At 37.4% G+C, this 21807-nt stretch overlaps 2 protein-coding genes across 7 annotated transcripts; one reads left to right on the top strand and one right to left on the bottom strand.

The window, feature by feature from the left end:
• The first annotated feature begins 2447 nt into the window (after positions 1-2447).
• Positions 2448-4700, top strand: LOC149818788 (uncharacterized). Its single transcript, XM_089986292.1, has 6 exons — positions 2448-2473; positions 2641-2732; positions 2966-3262; positions 3687-3894; positions 3966-4047; positions 4477-4700. The coding sequence occupies exons 1-6, from the start codon at positions 2448-2450 to the stop codon at positions 4666-4668; spliced, it is 897 nt and encodes a 298-aa protein (XP_089842418.1). The 3' UTR covers positions 4669-4700.
• Positions 4701-4802: 102 nt separating this feature from the next.
• On the bottom strand, positions 4803-13749 carry EDL2 (EID1-like 2). Of its 6 annotated transcripts, XM_089985031.1 has the most exons (4): positions 13482-13749; positions 13162-13218; positions 6164-7092; positions 4803-5122 (listed from the first exon to the last, which is right to left on the bottom strand). In XM_089985031.1, exon 3 carries the CDS (start codon positions 6925-6927, stop codon positions 6184-6186), a length of 744 nt encoding a protein of 247 aa, XP_089841157.1. In that variant the 5' UTR covers positions 6928-7092; positions 13162-13218; positions 13482-13749; the 3' UTR covers positions 4803-5122; positions 6164-6183. The 6 variants fall into 6 exon arrangements, with proteins under 6 accessions (XP_089841157.1, XP_089841155.1, XP_089841160.1 ...); XM_089985029.1 differs by lacking the exon at positions 13162-13218; XM_089985034.1 differs by lacking the exon at positions 13162-13218 and having other exon boundaries at positions 4803-5103.
• Positions 13750-21807: the final 8058 nt, after the last annotated feature.

Here is a 21807-nt window from a genome sequence, read left to right as displayed (position 1 = left end):
CATATAGTAAAGCAGGCCTAATAGTCGTCTTATAAAACTTTTCCTTCAACCGCAATAGCATTTTACGATCGTACAACACTCCAGTTGCACTTTTCCATTTCATCCACCTAACTTTTATCCTATGATTTATATCTTCATCAATTTCTCCACACTTTTGAATGATAGATCCCAAATATTTGAAACAATCATCCACCGGTATTTCTTGCTCACCAAGCTTCATTACACTCCCATCACTACTTCGTTGCTTACTAAACCGACATTCCATATATTCTGTCTTACAATTACTCAACTTAAAACCTCTTGCTTCCAATGTTTGTCTCCATAATTCTAACTTAGCATTAACCCCAGCTCTAGACTCATCAATCAAAACAATATCATCATCAAACAACATACACCACAAAACATTTTCTTGAATTGATCTCGTAAGCTCATCCATCACTATAGCAAATAGGAAAGGGCTTAAAGCAGATCCTTGATGTAACCCAACTGTTATAGGAAAATTGGTTGTCACCCCTCCACAAGTGCGGACATTGGTTACTAGTCCTTCATACATATCCTTAATTATACAAATGTACTTGAGAGAAACACCTTTCTTCATCATTGTCCACCAGAGAACGCCCCTAGGTACTCTATCGTATGCCTTATCCAAATCAATAAAAATCATATGCAAATCTTTGTTCCTCTCTTTATTTCTCTCAATAAGTTGTCTAAGAAGATGTATAGCTTCCATAATTGATCTTTCAGGCATAAAACCAAATTGATTCTCCGATATCATGACAACCTTCTTCAACCTAGACTCAATCACCCTCTCCCACAGTTTCATAGTATGGCTTATGAGTTTTATACCATGATAGTTTGTGCAATCTTGTATATAACCCTTATTCTTATATAGAGGCACCAAAGTACTTTTCCTCCACTCATTAGGCATCTTATTTGTTCGCCAAATCTTGTTAAAAAGATTTGTCAACCATTCTAAACCTTTCTCTCCTAAATATTTTCAAGCCTCGATAGGTATACCATATGGGCCAACTGCCCTTCTTGATTATAAATCGCAACTTGAAAAAGTTGGTAGAATGCTTTTAGGTGGCATTTGAAAAGCACAGAATAATAGGTTGGCAGTCAAGCTGGGGTATAGGTCCCTCTTTTAAAGATGCCATGACCTTTTCTTATTCCATTAAAGAAATGGTGAGATTTAAATTTGAAATGAAAAAATAGTGATATTTACAACCCCTTTACCGCCTCCCCCCCGACACACACACACACACACAAAAAAAAAGGTCATTTTTTATGCCAGCTCCACTGCTGCTGACCATCCATCTCAACATTTTTTGAGATGAAAACCACACATCTAGAGAAATGCCAAGATGGATGGCTTTCAAGCAGGTTGCTGCATGCCCACTGTGCAATGACTGCGTATAAAAAGAAAAAGAAAAAGAAAAAGAAAAAATCAAACATGCCTGTCGCACTGTCAGTAATATCCAAATAAAAAAGGAAAAAGGATGATTTTAAAGTGACCATATCCAGAAAGGGGATCCATTAAAGGGGAAAAAAAACAAAAAAGAGATGTAGTATGGACTATAGACCCTTTTAACTGCTTTGGATCTACACCTCTGACCACAAATAAGTAGATTTTGTAGCATGGACGTGCAACAGATCAACCAACACCGGATGTTAACAGTTTGGATTTGGGTTGGATATAACTAAAGATTCGTTTGAGGCTTTAGATCTGAATCTAAGTCCAAACCATACCCAGCTCTGAATCTATGTAACGTATCTCATCAGTTATTTTATGTTAGTCGGATACGGATTCAATACTGCCATTATTCATCCGAATCTGAATTTGACTCTAGTTCGATTAGACAGGCTTTGATAAGGTCAGATTCATTGAGAACTCTGAACCAAATCCGGCCCGTTTACATCCCTACAGTAACAGTAACTGATCCCAATACAACCAATGGCTGTAAGATGTCTGCATGAGCTGCTTAACCTCATTCGAGATGGATGGCAGTCCATAGTTGCACAATAAATGGTCTGAACAGAACAAAAAGGCAATACAGAAAAGGGTATGCTATGGCTACGGAAAGGCATATTTGGACAAAAGAATATCAGAAAAAGAACTATATCAAAAATTTAAGCCCTTTGTATCAATACCCACTTTTTGATAGCTGACACCCACAGCACCTCTTTTACTTCAAAAGGAGAGAAAGAACAAACCATTCTTCAAGACTCGAGGAAGAAGAAAAGGCAATACCTGGCTTCTTCCCCTTGAACTTGGAGGCCTTGAAGGCACATCGGCTTGCTTGCCCCTCATGCATAGACTTTAACAGCAAATAACCCACTCCGCACTTTTATTCCCCCTTAATCCTGCTTCTTCAAATAAGCCTCAATGGGCTCCTTTGATTCCCAGTATGTTTTGAAGCATTACAAAAACTCATACAGGCAGAACAATGGCAAGCACATTTCAACAACTGCGGTAAGTTCGAAACATAAACACTGAAAATTTTCATTTCGACTCAATCATTCAGCAAAAGTCATTAATCTTGATCCAAAACTTTCATCCAAGCCATCAAAGCTGGACCCAGTTTTAGGTCAGGCGAGACCTGGACCTCATCCCTAACATCTTGTTGTGGCTCTTACCAGGGCAAGGTTTAGTGATATAGGAGAGGAGAATCAAGAACCTGACAGCATAAAAGGGCGCCAGATCCCTATACAGAAAGGCCAATCCTTCAAAGGTATGGCAGCAGCTTCTATGATGTTTGTTCATAATGGTGAAAGGATTTCACATCCTACACGACAAACACATTGAATGGTACACACAGCAAGATGTGTGTGTGTGTGTGTGTGAGAGAGAGAGAGAGAGAGAGAGAGAGAGAGAGAGAGAGAGATTCAATTAACCCCCCTTTTTTTTTTGCAAATTTGAAACAAAGGAAAGCAGGAAAAAATGTGTAACAATCCCTTTTTACAGAGAAGAGAGGAGCAATTAAGTGGCTTGGGAGGCAGATATCCAGCATAATGAGTACGTCTCAAGGTTATGAATCAAGTGAAGACGGTGCATTTGAAACTGCAGTAGCAGCAGCTGCTTATGCCATAACAATGCTAGAAGAATATGGTTCAACAAGCCAGAGGTCTAGTGAAAGAAAGGAAATTACACCATTTAAACTCAGGAACAGAAAAGAAGAGAGTTCGGCTAATGCTCCACAGCCTGGTAGCTTGTCAAGGAGATTTTCCCAGAAGGCATCAAAAGAAGATAAACAGGCTGAAGGTAATTTGGGAACTACGGTTTCCCTTTAGCGGCAAATCCTAAATGACGAGGAGGAAAGTAGTTCATATTCCATTAACCTTCAAGGATAGCTTGACAATTAGAGATTACCTGTCCAGATCATCATGGCTTAAAAGTAAAAATCAACTATTTCAGAAAATGTCAAAATTTGAAAGTTTAAAAACCTTCAGTCTTATAGGATCAGAATATTTCATAAATTATAATTTTAAGGCATGCTAAAAATATATATTTTTTAAATCGTTTAGGAAAATTTTCACGTAGGTGCCAGCGTATCCATAAAACATGAGTCATCATCAATCATTGTGGTTATTTCCAAGAGAAATAAGAAGGATTTGTCTACTATATGCAATATTTGCTTAGAGATTCTAGGGAAAAAATGATATTATATTCTGTCCCACCTGTTCAGAAAGCATGGCACCTGCAGTCCCGCCTGTTCAGAAAGCTCCAACCTTTACAGGGAAGCAAAAGGCTCCTGATGACAACAGCAATGTAAAGCCCAGAGGCTCATTGGCTCAGGAGTTCTCAAGAACAAGAAATGGAATGACAGATTCTAGCAATAAAGAAAAAAAGGCTGCGGATTGGGAAAGAGCAAAATTGGCTGCAGTAAGGAAGAGGTAACCTATACTGACATGTTCCTACACTTCCAATAAAAAGCCTCCTATACTCAACAATGATAAACTTTCAGTTACGAAAAAGTCATGGAGACAATTCGTTCATGGGAGGTCGAGAAGAAACTGAAGGCAAAATCTAGACTGGACAGAACACAGGTAACCTATAAACATCTTCCAAGTGAAGCCTCTTTTTCTTATAGATGCTCTAGTGATTAATTGTTGCAGATGTTACCTATGTCACAAAATCAATGATATTTTAAAATGTCGCGACTGTTATTTTCAGACACCAATATAGCATTCAAGATATTGCGATGTTTTCAAAATAAAACCTATTTTAAAATATATCACAATATTAACCTTATATTTCCTTGATAATCCCAAAATTTTTATATATTTTAAATTTCCACAAATGGTTTTATATTATTTGTTTTCTTTCATATTATTTACATTTTATTTGCCAATAATTTTCTAACATTTTACTAAAAAAATAGAATCGTGAGATTTCCCCTTTGCCAATAAAATCTTGATACTGAAAGTTGTAACATTGGCTGTTACCAAGTCACATCTATTTTATGGGTTTTGAAGGGAGAATTGGAACAGAAGAGAGAGAGAGCTACTACAGAATACCGCAATCAGTCGAACATGATCAATAGGATTGCTAATGGTGCAAGGTCTCAGGCAGAGGAGAGACGAAGAAATGAAGAGATTAAGGCAAAGGAAAAAGCTAATAAGATCAGATTAACAGGAGAGGTTCCTCAGACATGTTTCTGCTTCTGACAATTAAGACCACTGCTTCATTGCACCCAGCAACGTTAATCATGTACACGTTCATTTACCTCAAGGATAATTCCATTCTACATCAATGGAAACTCTTTTAACAATCACAGCTATGACCATAAATCACAAGGCAATACTGCAAGTTGAAAAATAAAAGCCACATAAAGTAACAGAAATAACGATAATGCATGCTTGAAGTTGCATGTTACAAAATCCAGTACCAAAGATAGTTGGGCATCCAGATGAAGCCATCCAAAGACATGGCTTCATATGCGGAAGATACAAGAAATGTGATACAACATTCAATGCAATTACCAATTTTACTGATACAGCCAACAGATGCTTCCCAACCCTTAGCAAATAACAGCAAGCATATCGTGGAATTCCAAACGACACTGAATCAGCATGCAGGCCCACAAACGTCCATATGCAGACCTTGAAGAAAATGAATCACCTTGTTTATCAAGACAACAAACAAGAAAGAGAAAATCATAATCTGACCATATATAAACCTAGCTAATACCATAATAAACTTACAACGGAAAGATGGAATACACATAGAAGGTGTTAACCAGAAACTTGGAGAGACCAAGTTGACTTCTGAATTGTTTGTGCACCCAGTAAAGGTGAAAATGAAACAAGCTAGTGAGCCAGCCTAAGTCTCAAGCGAGACCTGCTCAGAATTTGGTTCCACGTTTGTTGGATTACCATGGTCCAATTTATTCATTCTACACAGTTTAAAGCATCCTCGTTTTCTAAGACACATTCACAAATAAGGTGAGAGCCGACAATTTATCATAAGAACTTAACTAGAAACATGAAAGATGAAAAAACTTCACAATTACTAGTTTGCTCCATCATAACAGTGACAATATTACCATTCCTCCATTTTTGCAATTTTCATTGCCAAGCCAAAGTAACTAAAGGCCCTGCTTATTGCTATTCCTCTTATTTGTTTAGGCAACTAAAGATCACATAGATTTATAATTGGAAAATTTGCAATCTATTCAGAAAGATATCTCTGATCTGCTAAACTATCAACATGCCCCTGGAACACCATGCATTCTTCTGAAAGATCTTGTAGAATGCAGATGATTACCAAGAAAATGTAGTCAAACAACATTTACATGATCAACAAAAATTACAATGACACGGCAATGTGTATGGGAGGTATCGTGACATAGATTGACAACCTTACATAGGGAACACTGAAAATAGACATAGGGAACAGCATGATAAGATTGTGCCAGTGATATCTACAAGGAATACACAATAACAAGCTCTAACAAAAATAACAAATGGTTTTCTTTTACCCTGCAAAAATAAAACAAGTTTCAGTCATGGGAAAAGCTGATAGAAAGGCGCACACGCCGGTGATATCTACAAGGAATACACAATAACAAGCTCTAACGAGAGAGAGAGAGAGAGAGAGAGAGAGAGAGAGAGAGAGAGAGAGAGAGAGAGAGAGAGAGAGAGAGAGAGAGAGAGAGAGTACCAGAATCTAATTTGAACTCATCACTCAACTTCAGAAACATCCTCTGAATCTGTCAGGGGCAAGAGAGTGCAAACCCCAAGCAAATGTCCATTCAAGCAAACAAAGTAGTCTACACGGTCCTCGTAAGCACCCAACCTGTTGCAAGCGCTTCTTGGTATCATCTTTGCCTGTAGCATGCTCCACACTTTTGCCTGGCAATAAGGACAAACTTCCTTCGGATGCAGCTCAGCCTCTCTCTCAATCAGCATTTTACGAACCTTTGATCCTCCAAAAGACTTGAAAACACCCCGGAAAAATCCAATATCTCCCTCTTCACCTTGATCAAGATGCTCGCAAGGGTCTGACACATACAATATATCTGTCCGCCATTGTGGCATAAGAAAGCTCTTACCTGATGTCTTTGAGAATCGAGTTCTGTAAACAAAGTGTCCTGGGATTGACAAGTTCTTAACCAGACCATCTTGGCAGCACCCTGAACAGTAGATAAGCAGCTTTCCAAGAGGCTTCCAGTTTCCATCAACATTGTGACTCCCACTAGATTGCAGGTCCAACATCATCTTTGGAGCCCGGGTCCGGCAAAATTCCTTCCAAAGGACTCTTCTGGCCACATCTTCAAACCATTTGCACACACATGAAACAGCAGCAATAAGCCTTGGATTCCAATTCAACTGCTGGAAAACTAGGTATATAACTGTTTCATTTAGATGACCATTGGTGCACATGCATGTTGATGAATGCAAGCAACGGAACTGCTTCACAAGCATCTTTTTCCAAGCTTTACGTCATCTATCAAACAAGTTGCAATATGCCGCTTTGTAGCATAAAACTGCTTCAACTCATGTCAATGTCCTTACACAAGTAGTTATAGAAGACCTTAATCTGACAGAACAATATAAGAAGAAATCAGCAGCAACAGTTGACTCAATTCCCTGCAAGGAAATTGGATAAGTCTGAAATCATATTCATGAGACAAAATGTCAGAAGGAATGGACAATATAAAAAGAACAGTTCAGCTCTGATCTTCCATAAAAATGTTGATACCATGTATGAAAAGAAAAGACTCGTACCAACATAGTTCAGCTCCGATCTTCCATAAAAATAATCGTTTATTTTGAAAGTTCATGTAAACGCATCTCCGCCCCAAGTACCTCATATCTTGAAGATATTGTTACGCTTTCTTGAGAGCTTCTCAAAAACACAGAACATCAAGATTATCATGTATTTTCAGGGTATCATATTGTATAATATTATTATGAGAATTTCTTGTCATCATCAAAACCTGAAAGATGTTATATTTTACCTAGATTTTGCAAGCTTCCCTTTTTCTTCAATTTCACAAAGATTTATGAAGATTCTTTTTAAGGAAAGTCAGAAACTGAAACCCTTTACGATCTCCCAGTATATTGCTTTGTCAAATAATATCTAAAAACACTATTGTACCATACAAATATGGCACATGATGGCAGAGCCAAATGGAGGGGGAATTGCTTTCTTAATTGCTAAAAGTCCCCGTGTTCCGGGGTTTCCTTTTTCAACTTTAACAATAAAGGCGGTTACTTTTTTTTCCCTCGCTTATTGCTAAAAGTCCCCATGCTAAAAACATGATTCCTATCAAATAAACTATGTTGAGTACATCCATAAGGTTTAATTGAGAAGATACAACCTACAACCATGATTTCTAGTATGTGGGAGTAGGTCCTCCCGAAGCACAGTAGTATCTATATATATATATATATATATATAGGTTGTATCTTCTCAATTAAACCTTATGGATGCACTCAACATAGTTTATTTGATAGAAATCATGCTTTGGAACAAGTTTTTTGGACATAAAAATAGGATTTTTTAAGTCATGTAATTTTGATACATTGTGAGCCATTGATTTTTAAAGGTCTTAGAAAACATACATGTATGCTATAATCACATGATCCAAAACTTGTTTTCAAATAAATGATGCTTATAGATCATATCTATAGGGTCTGATCAACAAAAAAAGTTTAAGAAATTTGAAAATATAAAGCTTCTATTAGGTGGGAGTAGGTATTCCAGGAGCACCTTATATATATATATATATATATATATATATATATATATATATATATATATATATATATATATATATATATATATATATATATATATATATATATATATATATATATATATGAGAAGGGGGATGGTCCACCCATTAAATTGTCCACCCCTTCAAAATCTATATGTAAGACATGTTTTTTGGCAAATCTGACCATATGGATGTGATTTTCATGGTTGAAAACATATAAATAGACTCTTGGATCAAAGTTATTTTTATGTGTAAGCAAGATTTTATAACATAGGAAATTTCAGAAATTTCAAAACCGTTGATTTTTGGATCCCTGTAAAATCCTACCAACACACTAAAACAACTTGATTCAACAGTCGACTCATGTGTTTTCAACCATGGAGATCACATCCATATGGTCAGTTTTGTCCTATGGTACCTCAACACTCCATTTTGCCCTCCGTACACGTGTCAACACCTGGACACACCATTTTACCCTCTGTACATACATGCTTGTATTCAATTTATAATTTATAATGATACTTTCAATTTATAACTTTATATTTTCAGTATATAATATATAATTTAGATTATATTCAACTTATTTTGAATTTATTTTTTATTTATGTGATATTTAATATATATAGTTGTGTTCTCGTACCCACATTTTTTTGAATTGCCATGCCGTAAACTCTGTATTCACACCTGCACCCATGCAGGTAACATAGGTTTTGTCCTACATCAAATAGGTGTGGGTGTGGATGCGGATGCAGGAGCGACAATGCGGCACTTTAAAAAACTTGGGTGCGGGGGTGCACAATAAAGCACTTTAAAAAAACTTGGGTCAGAATAGGTCCAGGTCCAATTTAGATATGGGTTGCTTTGGCCCAAGTCTGAATCAGACTTGGGTCTAAACAGATCCAGGTCAATCAGACCTTAGCCTGACCTAGTTAACAATTGGCTGCTTGCGTGTGTTAGGTGTTGTAAAACTATAAAAAAATAAGAAGGGGGGGGGGGGGGACAAGAGGAGAGCGAAAAAGAGAAGAAATGGAGAGATTGAGGTACGTACTTGAAGGTAGGGCTCACTAAAAGGGACGCATGAGGAGAGAGGTATGTACGTGAAGGTGCAATGGAGTTATGGAGGAGAGGCTGACCTGACCCCCTACCCCTCTTTTCTTCGTCTTTTTTTTTTAACTTGAAAGTCTGAAATTGGACTCAGTCAATGCTGATCGAATCCATTTTTGAACAGTTTTGAGTTTGGGTGCAGTGAATAGTGCACCCAAAAAGTTTGACCGCACTCGATGCAGCGAGTCCAGCATCACTCCGCAGCAGGTGCCGCACCCACACCTGTGTTGCGTCAATGCGGGTGCGAGGGGTGCTTAACAGAGTTTATGTGACATAGGTTTTGTCAAAAACATATCTAACAATCTATCATAGACTTTTTGAAGTAGAGGACAAGGGGTGGACCATCCCCCTTTTCTCTCTCTCTCTCTCTCTCTCTCTATCTATCTATATATATATATATATATATATATATATATATATATATATATATATATATATTAGTCACTTGTGTTTTGCATCCACAAAGTTGTGGAGTTCATATTACCCATGTGTTGCATCCCGTGTGCATGTCAAATAACCATAATTAATCTCTTTTTGCAACAACACCTTCGAGCATTTGTAATGCTAGGAGATAACTATAAAGAGATTCCTCGTCTAAAGTCTCAACTTATTGACCATGTGAATGCTTATTCATCTAGGTGTATGTCCTAAACAGAGTTACCAGAAGCTTCTTAGATAGGTGGGAAGCATGAGCTTCCGGAAGCTCGATACTCCTCGCTTTTGAAACTTGATGAGATTCTTGATTCTTCCACGCTTCTCTTATGCTTTTCACACGTTTCATCTATTCTTCTTATATGTTCTCTCACTCTACTTTTCATATTTTTATGTGTTTCCTCTCACGCTTCTCACCCACTTCCATGTGGTTTCTCTAAATTGGCGTCATCATTTTTAGATTTTGTTAAAAATTTAATTTTTACAATAAAAAATCATGAAATTTAAGAATAGTGAATTTTATTTTAGTTTTTATTAGCGTTCCATTTCAATTCTCATTCAATTCTTATATTGTTTTTTTATTCCTCGCTTTCCACTTCCTATACATTTTAAAATGCATCGCTTCTCACTTCCTCTTCTGGCAACCTTGGTCCTAACCAATAAGTATCAAACTAATAAATATGGCTTTACCTAGTAACTCGTAGAACCTTGAAGTATGGCAAAGATAGAAGTCTAGAGCGATTAGGTCTCAAGGTTCAAATAGAAAAATCAAACTTAGAAGATATATTACCACAAGAGTTTGTCTTGTTAGAGTAACTGAACTTTTTGAGGGAAGTAATTGTGTTAGACAAAGAAAAAGATAAATGGACCTCCTCTAAAAGAAAAAAATAAGAGAAGAATTTCAATTGTACAAAAGAAGATGACACTGTTGAGAATGAGTGATTTCCACATGTTGCTTATCCAGGGGCGAAATGGCAATCATGTTCAGTGCTGGAATATTGGTCTAGAGGGAAGAGTGGTCATTTGCACTTTCTGGAGCCTTGATGCTTAGAATAAATGTAATTCTTCCTTTGTATTTTTGTTTTTTATGTCATTTTTAAAAGGGTGGCATAGTTGTAAGTTATGATATTGAAGGGTCATGAGAACCTATTGTATTTTACCCTATTAGGGTTGCCCTCTATAAACAAAAAGATAGAAGAGAAGCCACTTAAACCAGAATAGAAAGGCAAGGTGGTCGCTACCTTTCCCTACTTTCATCTTCTTCCTCTCTTCTCTTCCTTCTTTCATCCACACTTAAGAATAAAGATTCTAAGACACGACTATGAGACCTGAGAATCCATTACAGTTACATACAATTCACATTTTTGACAGGACATCATTCTCATTGCGGCACATTATATTACAAAGTATGCAAATATTATACACTTAGAGATGTATCATCTTTTAACACCCATTTAAGAATGTAAACTGATCTTCAACATGGCCCAGCTTAGCCTTGACAAACCTACGGAGCTCTTTGGTAAAGGACTTGAATAAGGATATCCAGAAAATGATTGGGCTGAGCCCACATAATGGGAAGGACATGATAGTGATGATGATCCAGGAAATGATCCCTCATTCCAATTACTCTTTAATGCTTTATCCTTAAATTTCTCTAGGATGAATTGATGGACAACATGACTATCTTTTATTTCTCCATGAAGATATTATGTCATGAACAAAAAAAATACTTTGGATGCTCTTAATCCAAGTAACATCAGTGCTACCATGAGCATTGCTCTATCCTTAGCTTCAGAAATTAATCTTACAGCCATTCTCACTTTCCTACTGCACCATACAAAAAGCTTGTTCACAATATATAAAATATTAAGGCTGTGTTTATGTGCCATGGATGAGGCTTCGCAGCAAAGCATGCCGCAGAACCATTGTCTGCGGAAATGAAATTGGACCCCCCCCCCCCCCCCCCCCGCACCCCCACAAGTGGGAAAGCTTTTAGCGGAAAGGGGGTTCCAATTGTTGAAATGAGGGTCTCTTCCCTTGCGGAAAGAGGTTCCTCGGTGTGCCCACAATGGGGCACACGAAAATGCGGGGCATCGTGCATTTCCACTGAAATGCCCAATCTTCTGTGTCACACAAACATGCCCTAACGTGATTAAATTCCTCTCCTTGGTGTCCTTTCCAAATCTATAGGTTAAAAAGGCTATAAATTGGAGCTAGAAGTGGCACAACCCACACTTGGATAATGTTGAGCTGCCCATGAGCAGCTCCAATTCTTTACCAGCCTACTTTGTATAGACGGGTGAATGATATAATGACCTGCTATTCTGGCCTTGTGAAAATAAATGCAGACCTTTTCTATTTCCTGCAAGAATCAACTTTAAGAAACTGACTTAACTTATCTTCAGTGAAAAAAACACTTAACCCACTTACGTGTAGCTGCTTTTAGCTATTTTAATCACAAATTCACAATAGGCAGTAGCTATTCTTAAACTAAATTAAAGACCCCCCTCCCCTCCTTCAATCTTATCATATACAGTAACAAGATAAAACAACAAAACAGAAAATGTTGGATGACACAAAACAGTTTGCCGAACAAACATAGATTCTACAGTTCTGGGAAAAGCCTAGAGACCCTTCAAACCTAATAACTAACTGGATCAAGTGCCTCCCCGATAGTTAGGGAAAACATTGATAACAAAGAAAAATCATCTACATGTTGTATGGGCACCACATAATCACTCGTTTAATTAATAGTTATTCAATGAATGCTTGAAACCTTGAGCAAGGATGACACAAACGGCACACCACAATCACCATTCTCCTTGCCCATTGGGTAGTTGATTTGCTAAAGCGGACAGTTTAATTGCAAAAACACCCATCACCATAGCCTTCTCCAGGGGAAGAAAAAAAAAATGTTATTCGCTGAAGAAAGGATCCCCAATCAAAAGCAATCAGACTTTTTCAATGCAGATACAGAATATCATTTCAGTCATTCACTAGCTTATTTCGGAATCGTAGAAACTCTGTATTCTCTTCACCATCTCGACCTCACAAATTTTCTTCCATATAGCTAACACAGTTTATCTTTTGGTAACACTGGAGATTATTCATCAATCCCCAGGGTGGACAAAAATAGGATGAAGCGCTTCCTCAACAAACCGAAACCCAACTCCCAAGAACAAAACCCTCTCTAATAGACTATAGCATACTCAAAACACCAAAATATGCAGGTCTGAAGAGTAAAACAGCATCCTGGTCACTGGCACTAAGGAAAGCCATATCGGTATACACAAAAGAATCGAAACAAGCATATCAATACAGGAATCAAAATAAAGCACGAATTCTGACGTTAACAAGAGATGGGTGGTACCAAAGGGAAAGGGTAGAAGCTAACCCCTACCTCCATGAACACAACCAGAAATTCCCCCAACAAGAGCACACAAAAAAAATCGGGTTTCTGAAAAATCAAATAAGAACAGCAATGAATTCGACGGAACAGCAAAAAAAAACTAGAAAATGAAATCGTTGCATCATAAATCCACGCTCTACAGACCCAAACACGGTAAAGAAAAAAGATCACCAAAGTGTGTGAAATCAATCCATAGATGAGCCAAATTGTCCGCAAGAGCCCATCAACCCAAAATCTAAAGACAATCCATTTCAAGAAACAGAGAAATGCCCAAGGAAACGAAACGAAACCGAAAATTGGGGCTGCCTTACCTCACTCACAACAGCAACAAACCTTCTTTGTTCTTCACCCCCTTTGAATATTCACATCAAATTTCGATACTTTCCTATCTCCTTCGAGAAATTTCTCAGATTTTGGAGATGGGTGTTCCTCAAATCTTCAGAATTCGGTGAGGGGAGATTAAAGAGACGCCCAGACGATCACAGAAAACCATGAGCAGATGGACTTATGCGTTATGGGGGAGGGAGAAAAGAAGGGAAAATGAAAAAGCGAAAAAGATAGAAAGTAGGGAGAGAAGAAAGGCATATATCTTCTGCATTTTCAGACTCATATAATTGTCCCTAATATTACAAAATGACATTTCTCCCCTTGGAGGAGATCTCAATTTGTCCTTAGGGGATAGTTTAGGTATTTTTGTCACACAAAGACATGTGCTGGTTGGTAGCTAGGGATGGCAGTGTGATGACGAAGGCGGCTTACGCTTTTTCCCTCCCTACCTCATTCCTGATTTCCGTTAGTAAACTTTTCTTTCCTTCTTCAGAGATGACAGTGGACCGAAGAAAACTAAAGAATGAATGCAGGGATAGAGGTTAAAATCAAAACCCGTGAAGGTGAGAAAGAAGGGTTTTGAGATAGGCCGAGATGAAGACCTTGTCCCCTGCCCCGCTCGGATCCACTGCCATCCCGTCATGAAGAACTTATTTTGTAAATATGCAATTGTATCGGGACATCACCATGATAAACACCAGTTTTTTATTATTTTTTCTGATAGTCCACTTTTTAATATTTTATATTTTACGTCCTCATAGTTTTTTATGTTCTACATTTTTTTATGGTTTCTATATTTACCTTTTTATTTAAAAAAAACCAATGAATTTTAATTTATAGCAGGATTTTCTTGTTTTGTCAAATTGATTTTATCTCACTTTCTCTTGACTTTGACAGGATTGTGTGCATCATTTAGGGATCATAAATAAGCGAGAAGCTCAAAAGCTCAAAATTAGTTTTGAGAATAGATTTTAGGCAATCTTCTGTTTTTATAGATCTTGCTATTTTGAGAACGGAATTTGCAATTCTTTGTGACTAGTAGTCTATTACCCCTCCTATTAGGGGTGTCAACGGGTTGGATTTGGTACGGAACCAGGTGAAACCAGACTTGAACCCAGTTTTTCGGGTATGGTATCAGATTCGAACTCGAGTCTAATCAGGTATACTATAAAAAAAATCATACCCGGACCCCACAAGAACTACATGAATCATGAATCAGACCTAAACCATACCCTATAAAACCATATTTTTTATCATTTTCACATTGAAAAATTGTGGGTCTGAATCAAAACTGGAGTCGAGTCTGGGTCTGGTATAAAATTTCACAAACTATACCTGAGTCGGACCTTCGGGTCTTAATCAGGTCTTATTATTTATCACCAAACCCGAACCCTATAGGGTTTGGTTCAAGTTGGGTCTGGATAAACCCGACCTGTTGACACCCCTACCTCCTATATTACCAGGATTTTAATTCACATCCACACGGCTTTTTTCTTGATCTCTACTGCAAAGTAATTCTCACGCCACTTATCTCTTGGTCTCTACGGTATTTACTCACATTTCTCAACAAGTGAACATTTATAGGTATTTAAGGTACCATACACTTTAGTTGGCTAAAAAAGTTTGCACTAGACATCTATATCAAACTATATTTAGAGTCAAGGTTTGATTGTGAAGGACTAAAACTAGGATGTAAAAGGGTAGAGACTTAATCGGATCCGACCTAACTGGGTTCGGATTCAGAGTCAGATGGAATCATATGAAACAGAATCAAGATCCAGCTGGCTTAAAATCTGATATTTACACAATCAGATTTGGATGCAAAACTCAATCTCGACTCCAGATCCGATTATTAATCGGATCTGAAATTGGCTATCAAATTTGACTAATCAAATTCAGATTCGAATTGGATGTCAGATTATATTCGACCCGCTGACATGCCTATATAGAACGTTTACTGTATGTCATGGAAAGCGACCTCTAGCAGGAAATTGGCTTCCAAGAGGCGGTGTGGTTGCAACCCTGATGTCATACAAAACATGGGGTTTCATATGAAAGAAAGTGGTCCTCACCACATGAATCTCATGGGATGTTCGTTTCACCAAGCGTACAAAAAAAAAAAAAACTCTTTCATATGAAAATTGAGGTTTTCCCCTATGTTTTGAGGTGAAGAATGATAGGACACCGAACTGGTGAACAATGCGACTTGGATCACAAGTGTGAAAATATCCCATAGGTTCTTACTTACGAGTTGGTGCCCAAAAAGGGCACACTTTCCTAGGAATTGAAGCAGAGTCTTATAGTAAACGATAAGACAAGTGTCCTACACCATTCATCTCAAATATGGTAAACTCCTAAGGTATGTTTGATGGCTCGTCCTTTGCGATGCACAAGACAAAAAAGATGTAGAGAACATATTTTTTAACAAACATTGAACGCCACAGACGGCGTTTTGCACGTTCACCGCGTTCATTAATATGTGTTATTTTTTATTCACCTCTCCCCTGTTACAAAAGGAACAAAAAGGGGGGAAAAATAAAATTGATCCATTGCCTGTACGAGCAGCAGCAGCACACCGCCGCACACTCGGTGGCGGTACTTTCGTGAACAGCCTGCACCGATGACCTCCGCGAACGGCCTGCACCAGCGACCTTCACAAACGGCAAACTCCTTTTTCAGCAGGGGTTGTCATCGGTCCACCGACCTGTGCATGATCGACGATTTCCGTCAAACGCATCGGAGTCATGGCAAATCCATCCTGCAGCTCCGGAAAGCTAACCCCCTTACCGGATTTCGACGAGTTCGGGGGGTTTCTTGATACCAAACATCAAACAACGGACATTAGAAACATAGCATCTGAGTACGATCCAAACAAAGGTTGGATTTGAAAAAGTTGTTACGGAACAAACAAAACTAATGTTTTGTTGTGTCTTTTTTTGTTAATTTCGTCCAACCCTGGACAAGCCATCAAACATACCCTTAAGGGTCACCCACACGACAGAACAACAGGAACAGCTGAGCAGCCCTCACGTAGAGGTGACACACCCCATTTGGGTCTGGCTTGTCTCTCACCTCTAAGAACAAAACCTTTGTTGTCGTGTATGGTACCTTATTTGCATGCACTTGGGCCCAATTCCAATCACAACGACACATTTAGGGGTGTGACTTATATACATGTGATAATGGATCAATTTGGTGGACTCAGCCTTTGTTGGTGTTGCTCTCACAATTCAACACTAAGATATACCAAACCCTCATATAAAGTTAATAACAGCCACCATTCAAGAACGCCCTAGAAATGTTAAGTACTACGTCACAAAGATACGGCCCGACTCGTGAATTTGAAAATCAGGAAAGAGTCCATGATTTTTTAATTTTCTTAACCGATAAAGCTCCCTCAAGACAAGGATCAAGCGGACGGAGTTTTACGCTGTGCTGTCAGGACCAGTGTGACAAATATCGTGAGATTTACGAAAATCTAGCGATAATATCACGGGAAATTGCCTGAAAGTTTAAAACGGCAATTTCTCACGAGATTTATGAAAAAAAACATAAATACCGTGATTTAAAAATGGTTATTTATCACAAAAAAATCATGTATTTTTATTTTTATTAATAATTTCTTATAAAAAATAATTTTTATTTTTTATATTTATTTTTTATTGCCAAGATTTTGCCAAAAAAATGCAAGATTTATGGAATTTTTTCAATTTCTCGCAAGTTTTTGAAAAAAGAGAAATTGTCGATAAAAACGTGTCACTATCGTCAGGACAGTGATAGTAAGTACGTCTAGCAGAGCCAGCGCGACTACATCTCTGATCCTAGGTCTGTTTGTCGGTGTAAATATATAAAAAAAAGCTATTTTTTAATATTTAATATATAAAAAATATTTGTATAAAAATAATACTAAAAACTATTAAAAATAGTATCTATACATGTAATGGTTGTGTCGATGAGTTAGATTGTGTCCAACTCGTGTCACCAAGGGAGACGAGACTAAAGTGGGTTGTCACAATGTTTAGGTTGTATGGTAAATTATAGCTTAAAAGACTCGACTAGTCGACTGAATGCACACTGCCTTGACTCACCAATTAGTTGGATCTAGTAAGCAAATAAACAGCCAAATTCGGAATCAGTATGTAACTTTGCATCGAATCAGAATCAAAATCCAACCAATACTATGATGGTTTTACGCACAAAACATATCGGATAACATAATCTGATTTGGATTTGGTGTTACTTTTTTCCATCCAAGTCCGAATCCTAACCTGAATTTTGATTAGGAAAGATCCAATTAAGTAGGATTGAGTAATAAGACTACAACCTGTTTATATCTCTACATATATGACTTCCTTCGGCTAGGATGGAAACGTAGCGGATATGGGGTTGACCGTGCTTAACCCGACATTGTATTTGATTTTCAATAGTGGGTCCAGTTTTGTGTTTGAGTAATTTATAATTTTATATCACACAGTGAAATCCTAAAATCTGATTACGATGTGAGTTCTTAATGGATAATCTCCAGTACTTTAATGCAAGAAAAACTGAAACAAATCCACTTGAACTTAGTGTTGGCATTTACCCGATTGAATTTGATCTGGATCTGACTGGACCACAGTCCAATTTTATCTTAAATCTGACCAGATTCGGATGTATACTACCCATATTGATGGGACAGGTTACAATTTGATTTGGACCTGGGTGATAACTTAGATCTATTTGCATCGCGCTATTGACTTGCGGTACAAACCCGCACGGTAATAAAGTGGTTCCTGTGCAGGGGCTTGTACTCTGTTTGATTGGCGGGACAAAGTGGCCTCTGCAGGGAAACGCTTTTTCCCCACCCTCACGTCCAGGCCAAAAGCCGCATATTTTGTCAGCAGCAACGCATCAAACACACTCTAAGAGGCGTTTGATTGCACAGGACCGCGTATAACAGTCCTATATGGACACTTGACTGGAGGCAATTGTGCTAGAGATCTATTTTTTTGTTGGTTTTTATTTCAGGTGGAAAGAGAGGTGATGGTCTTGTGTCTAGGTTTGCATATGGTGCATAATCAAACACCCCTGCCCTGAGGATATATTTGTGTTACAGACAGACCTAGTAGGCACTGTTGGGCATGTAGGTGAAAGAGGGCACCCTGTGTTTGGGACCCATATGTATGCATATCCTGACCTTTGCAATATTTTGCAAGCGTACTTTTGACATTAAAAAAAAAAGGAATATTGTAAGGGATATTTACACTTAACCACGCTAGGCTAGCTGACCTTCTAAAAGAACTCTTTCTGTCACATCAATGGCATCATGGAGTAAATTGGCCATAAAGAGGGCCACCAAAATCTTGACAATTTTAGTTTTTTTTTTGTTGAAGAAATCTTGACAATTTAGTTAAATAGCCAGTGATATGCTTCACTTTAAAAACACATAGGAATGTGAGCAAAATCAAAACGGTTCATTGTCGAGATGGATGGACCAGGTTAGTCCTCATCCAAGGTACATCAGCATGGTGCTTTTCTAGTTAGTACTGTAGATGTACCATCAACAATTCTTTTTGCCCCAAAAAAGAATAAAATATGATATGAACTTAAGCTCGTAGACTACGAAGCATTGAATGCAGAAAAAGTAAAACTGGGTGAAAGTTGGACGTTTTTGAGTGAGAATGGACAAGCAGCAAGTGGGCAGTATCTCTACCGTCAGGTACCAACTTGTCTTAAGGTGGGTTGCTTCTATGACCATATCTATTTTGGTGGGGTCCAAACGGGCCTAGATCTGAAAACTAGTGTACCTGGCTGGATCATAACCTAATTGAGAACTGTTCACTGTTCGGATTTGGTTCCATCTAAACCAATGTTGTTAGATTCGAATTGAATTGGCTCATTTCACTTCAATGAAGGGCTTATTCAAACCCCATATAAAATCTGCCGATTATATATATATATATATATATATATATATATATATATATATATATATATATATATATATATATATATATATATATATATATATATGAATGAGAACTGAACTTATGAGGCCCAATTTTCTAGTTTAGACCCATAGGTTGAAGTGTTTTATGATAGATCTGAACCATTAAATGTGTTTATCATGCTCAATTTAGTGGGAATACTCTTGGATCATGTTTTCTCAACAAAAAAATGTATTTTTATGAGCTGAGAAAAATTGATGCCTTCGTGTGTGTGTGTGTGTATATATATATATATATATATATATATAATGGAAACATACAAAATGAGCACGATGCTAAATAAAATATGCTGTTGTATTTTGTTTTTTTTAATTCCGACCCCATAGAGATGTGTTCAACATGATTGATTTACTTGAAATCGATACTTGGATCATGCATTTTGGATGAAAAAAATGGTATTTGGAGCATAAAAAATTTATAGAAATTGTAGGGTGTTGATTTTTGAAATCTTATAAAACCTATCCATGTATCAATATCAAATGCTCCAAAAAGTGATTCCTATAAAAATAAGCATATAAACCACATCTGTATAGTTAGAATTTCAAAAAAACACTGAAAATCCAATAGCGTGTTTCATTTAGCACCATACTTATTTTTTAGGTTTGCATTTCCATATATATATATATGACTCATTAAATTATGAGAATTGAAAATGTGAGAACTACCACATGAATCACAACTTTCATAGATATTTTATTTTTTTCTCTTAAATCTAACCATACAGATGTGATCTACATGCTTGCTTTTACAAGGACCAGCTCTTGAATCATCTGATTGTGATGCATAAACAAGATTTTTTTAAGGCTTTAAAATCAATGGCTCATAATCTTCATAAATATTCAAGCATTCAAAATCACACTTTTCATCCAAAATACAAGATCCAATAGTTGATTCCTAATAAATTTATCATGTCAAACACATCTACATGGTTGGATTTGCAAAAAAACACCAGAAATGCTCATATTTCAATTCTCATACTCTAGTGACTATATATAGATATAGATATAGATATTAAACAATTTGATTTGATTCAAATTCAGACCAATTTGGGCCTTTTTTTGTTAGGAAAATTGATTTAATTCAAAAACCAATTTTGACAACATTGATCTAAACATTACTGAATCTGGCCCAACCAGATTTTGCATAATTGGTTTCGGAGTCATATGGAATTACTAACCCCCAATCTGAATCCAACTAGCTTAAATACCTAATTGATCTGATATTTACTTGTATTCAGATCTGGATCTATGCGGATGATTCAGATGTAATACTTTACACTAAATCTGACTAAATGATTCGGATTCGCCACCCTGAATCTGAACTGTTGCTTCCCTACATTTTATGAAATAGTACCCTATTGGTTTGGTTTTAGCTTACTTGGCCCAGTTTCATTCTGAAGGTTAAACCTCATATCTGAAGGGTATAAGGTGATATTTCAATGGCTAATTTAACAATTAAGAAGGTGGACAGGAGGACCTCAAGGATTTTTACCAATCGGAGGTCTTCCAATGTGTGGTGACTTTTTTGCTTGCTGAATAGAGCTTAACAAGCATCTAATCATCCATGTCCTTTGCTCCTAATTAAGGGTGTCACCGGCCGGGTTTGGTTCAGACCCAGGTGGAACCAGACTTGGACCTGTTTGTCGGTATGGTATCGGGTCCAGACCCAGGTCTAATTGGGTCCACTATAAGAAAAATCATAACCGGACCCGATAAAAACTACATGAACCAGACCCAGTAAAACCATATTTTTTTTATCATTTTTACATTGAAAAATTGTGGGTCTTAATCGAAACTCAGTTCAGGTCTGGGTCTGGTATAAAATTTCACAAACTATACTCAGGTCCATGTACTAATCGGACCTTCGGGTCCGAACCCAGGTCTTAATCAGCTCTTCTTATTTATCACCGAACCCTATAGGGTTTGGTTTGGGTAAACCGACCCGTTGACACCCCTACTCCTAATACTATGAATTCTACGATAGGACTCATATGGCTATAATTGAAGGTCAAATGACTTTTCTTCTTCTACTAAAGATTGCAAGATTTGAAGGGCCAGTAGGTACTGAAGCTTCCTTTCTCAATTGGAAAATTGCACTAGCTGCTCCTACCAGACAAGCAGATCCCCTCATTGGTGGACCTCAAGGGTTTTACCAAATGGGTTGGGTGTTCCCTTCATTTTTTCCGAAGAAAAAAAAAAAAAGAGAAAAAAAAGTTCATTTAGAGCTGCAAACTGATTGGATATGGCCATGATCCAAATCTGAATCTAAATTTTGTAACACCAAACTGAATCCAACCAAGACCCGTTGATGTACATTCAGATTC

Source organism: Nuphar pumila, chromosome 13, assembly GCF_984573655.1.
Source record: "Nuphar pumila chromosome 13, dmNupPumi1.hap1.1, whole genome shotgun sequence".
Taxonomy (NCBI): domain Eukaryota; kingdom Viridiplantae; phylum Streptophyta; class Magnoliopsida; order Nymphaeales; family Nymphaeaceae; genus Nuphar; species Nuphar pumila.
Note: the sequence above shows the minus strand (reverse complement) of the source record. Positions and strands in the feature narration are given on the sequence as shown.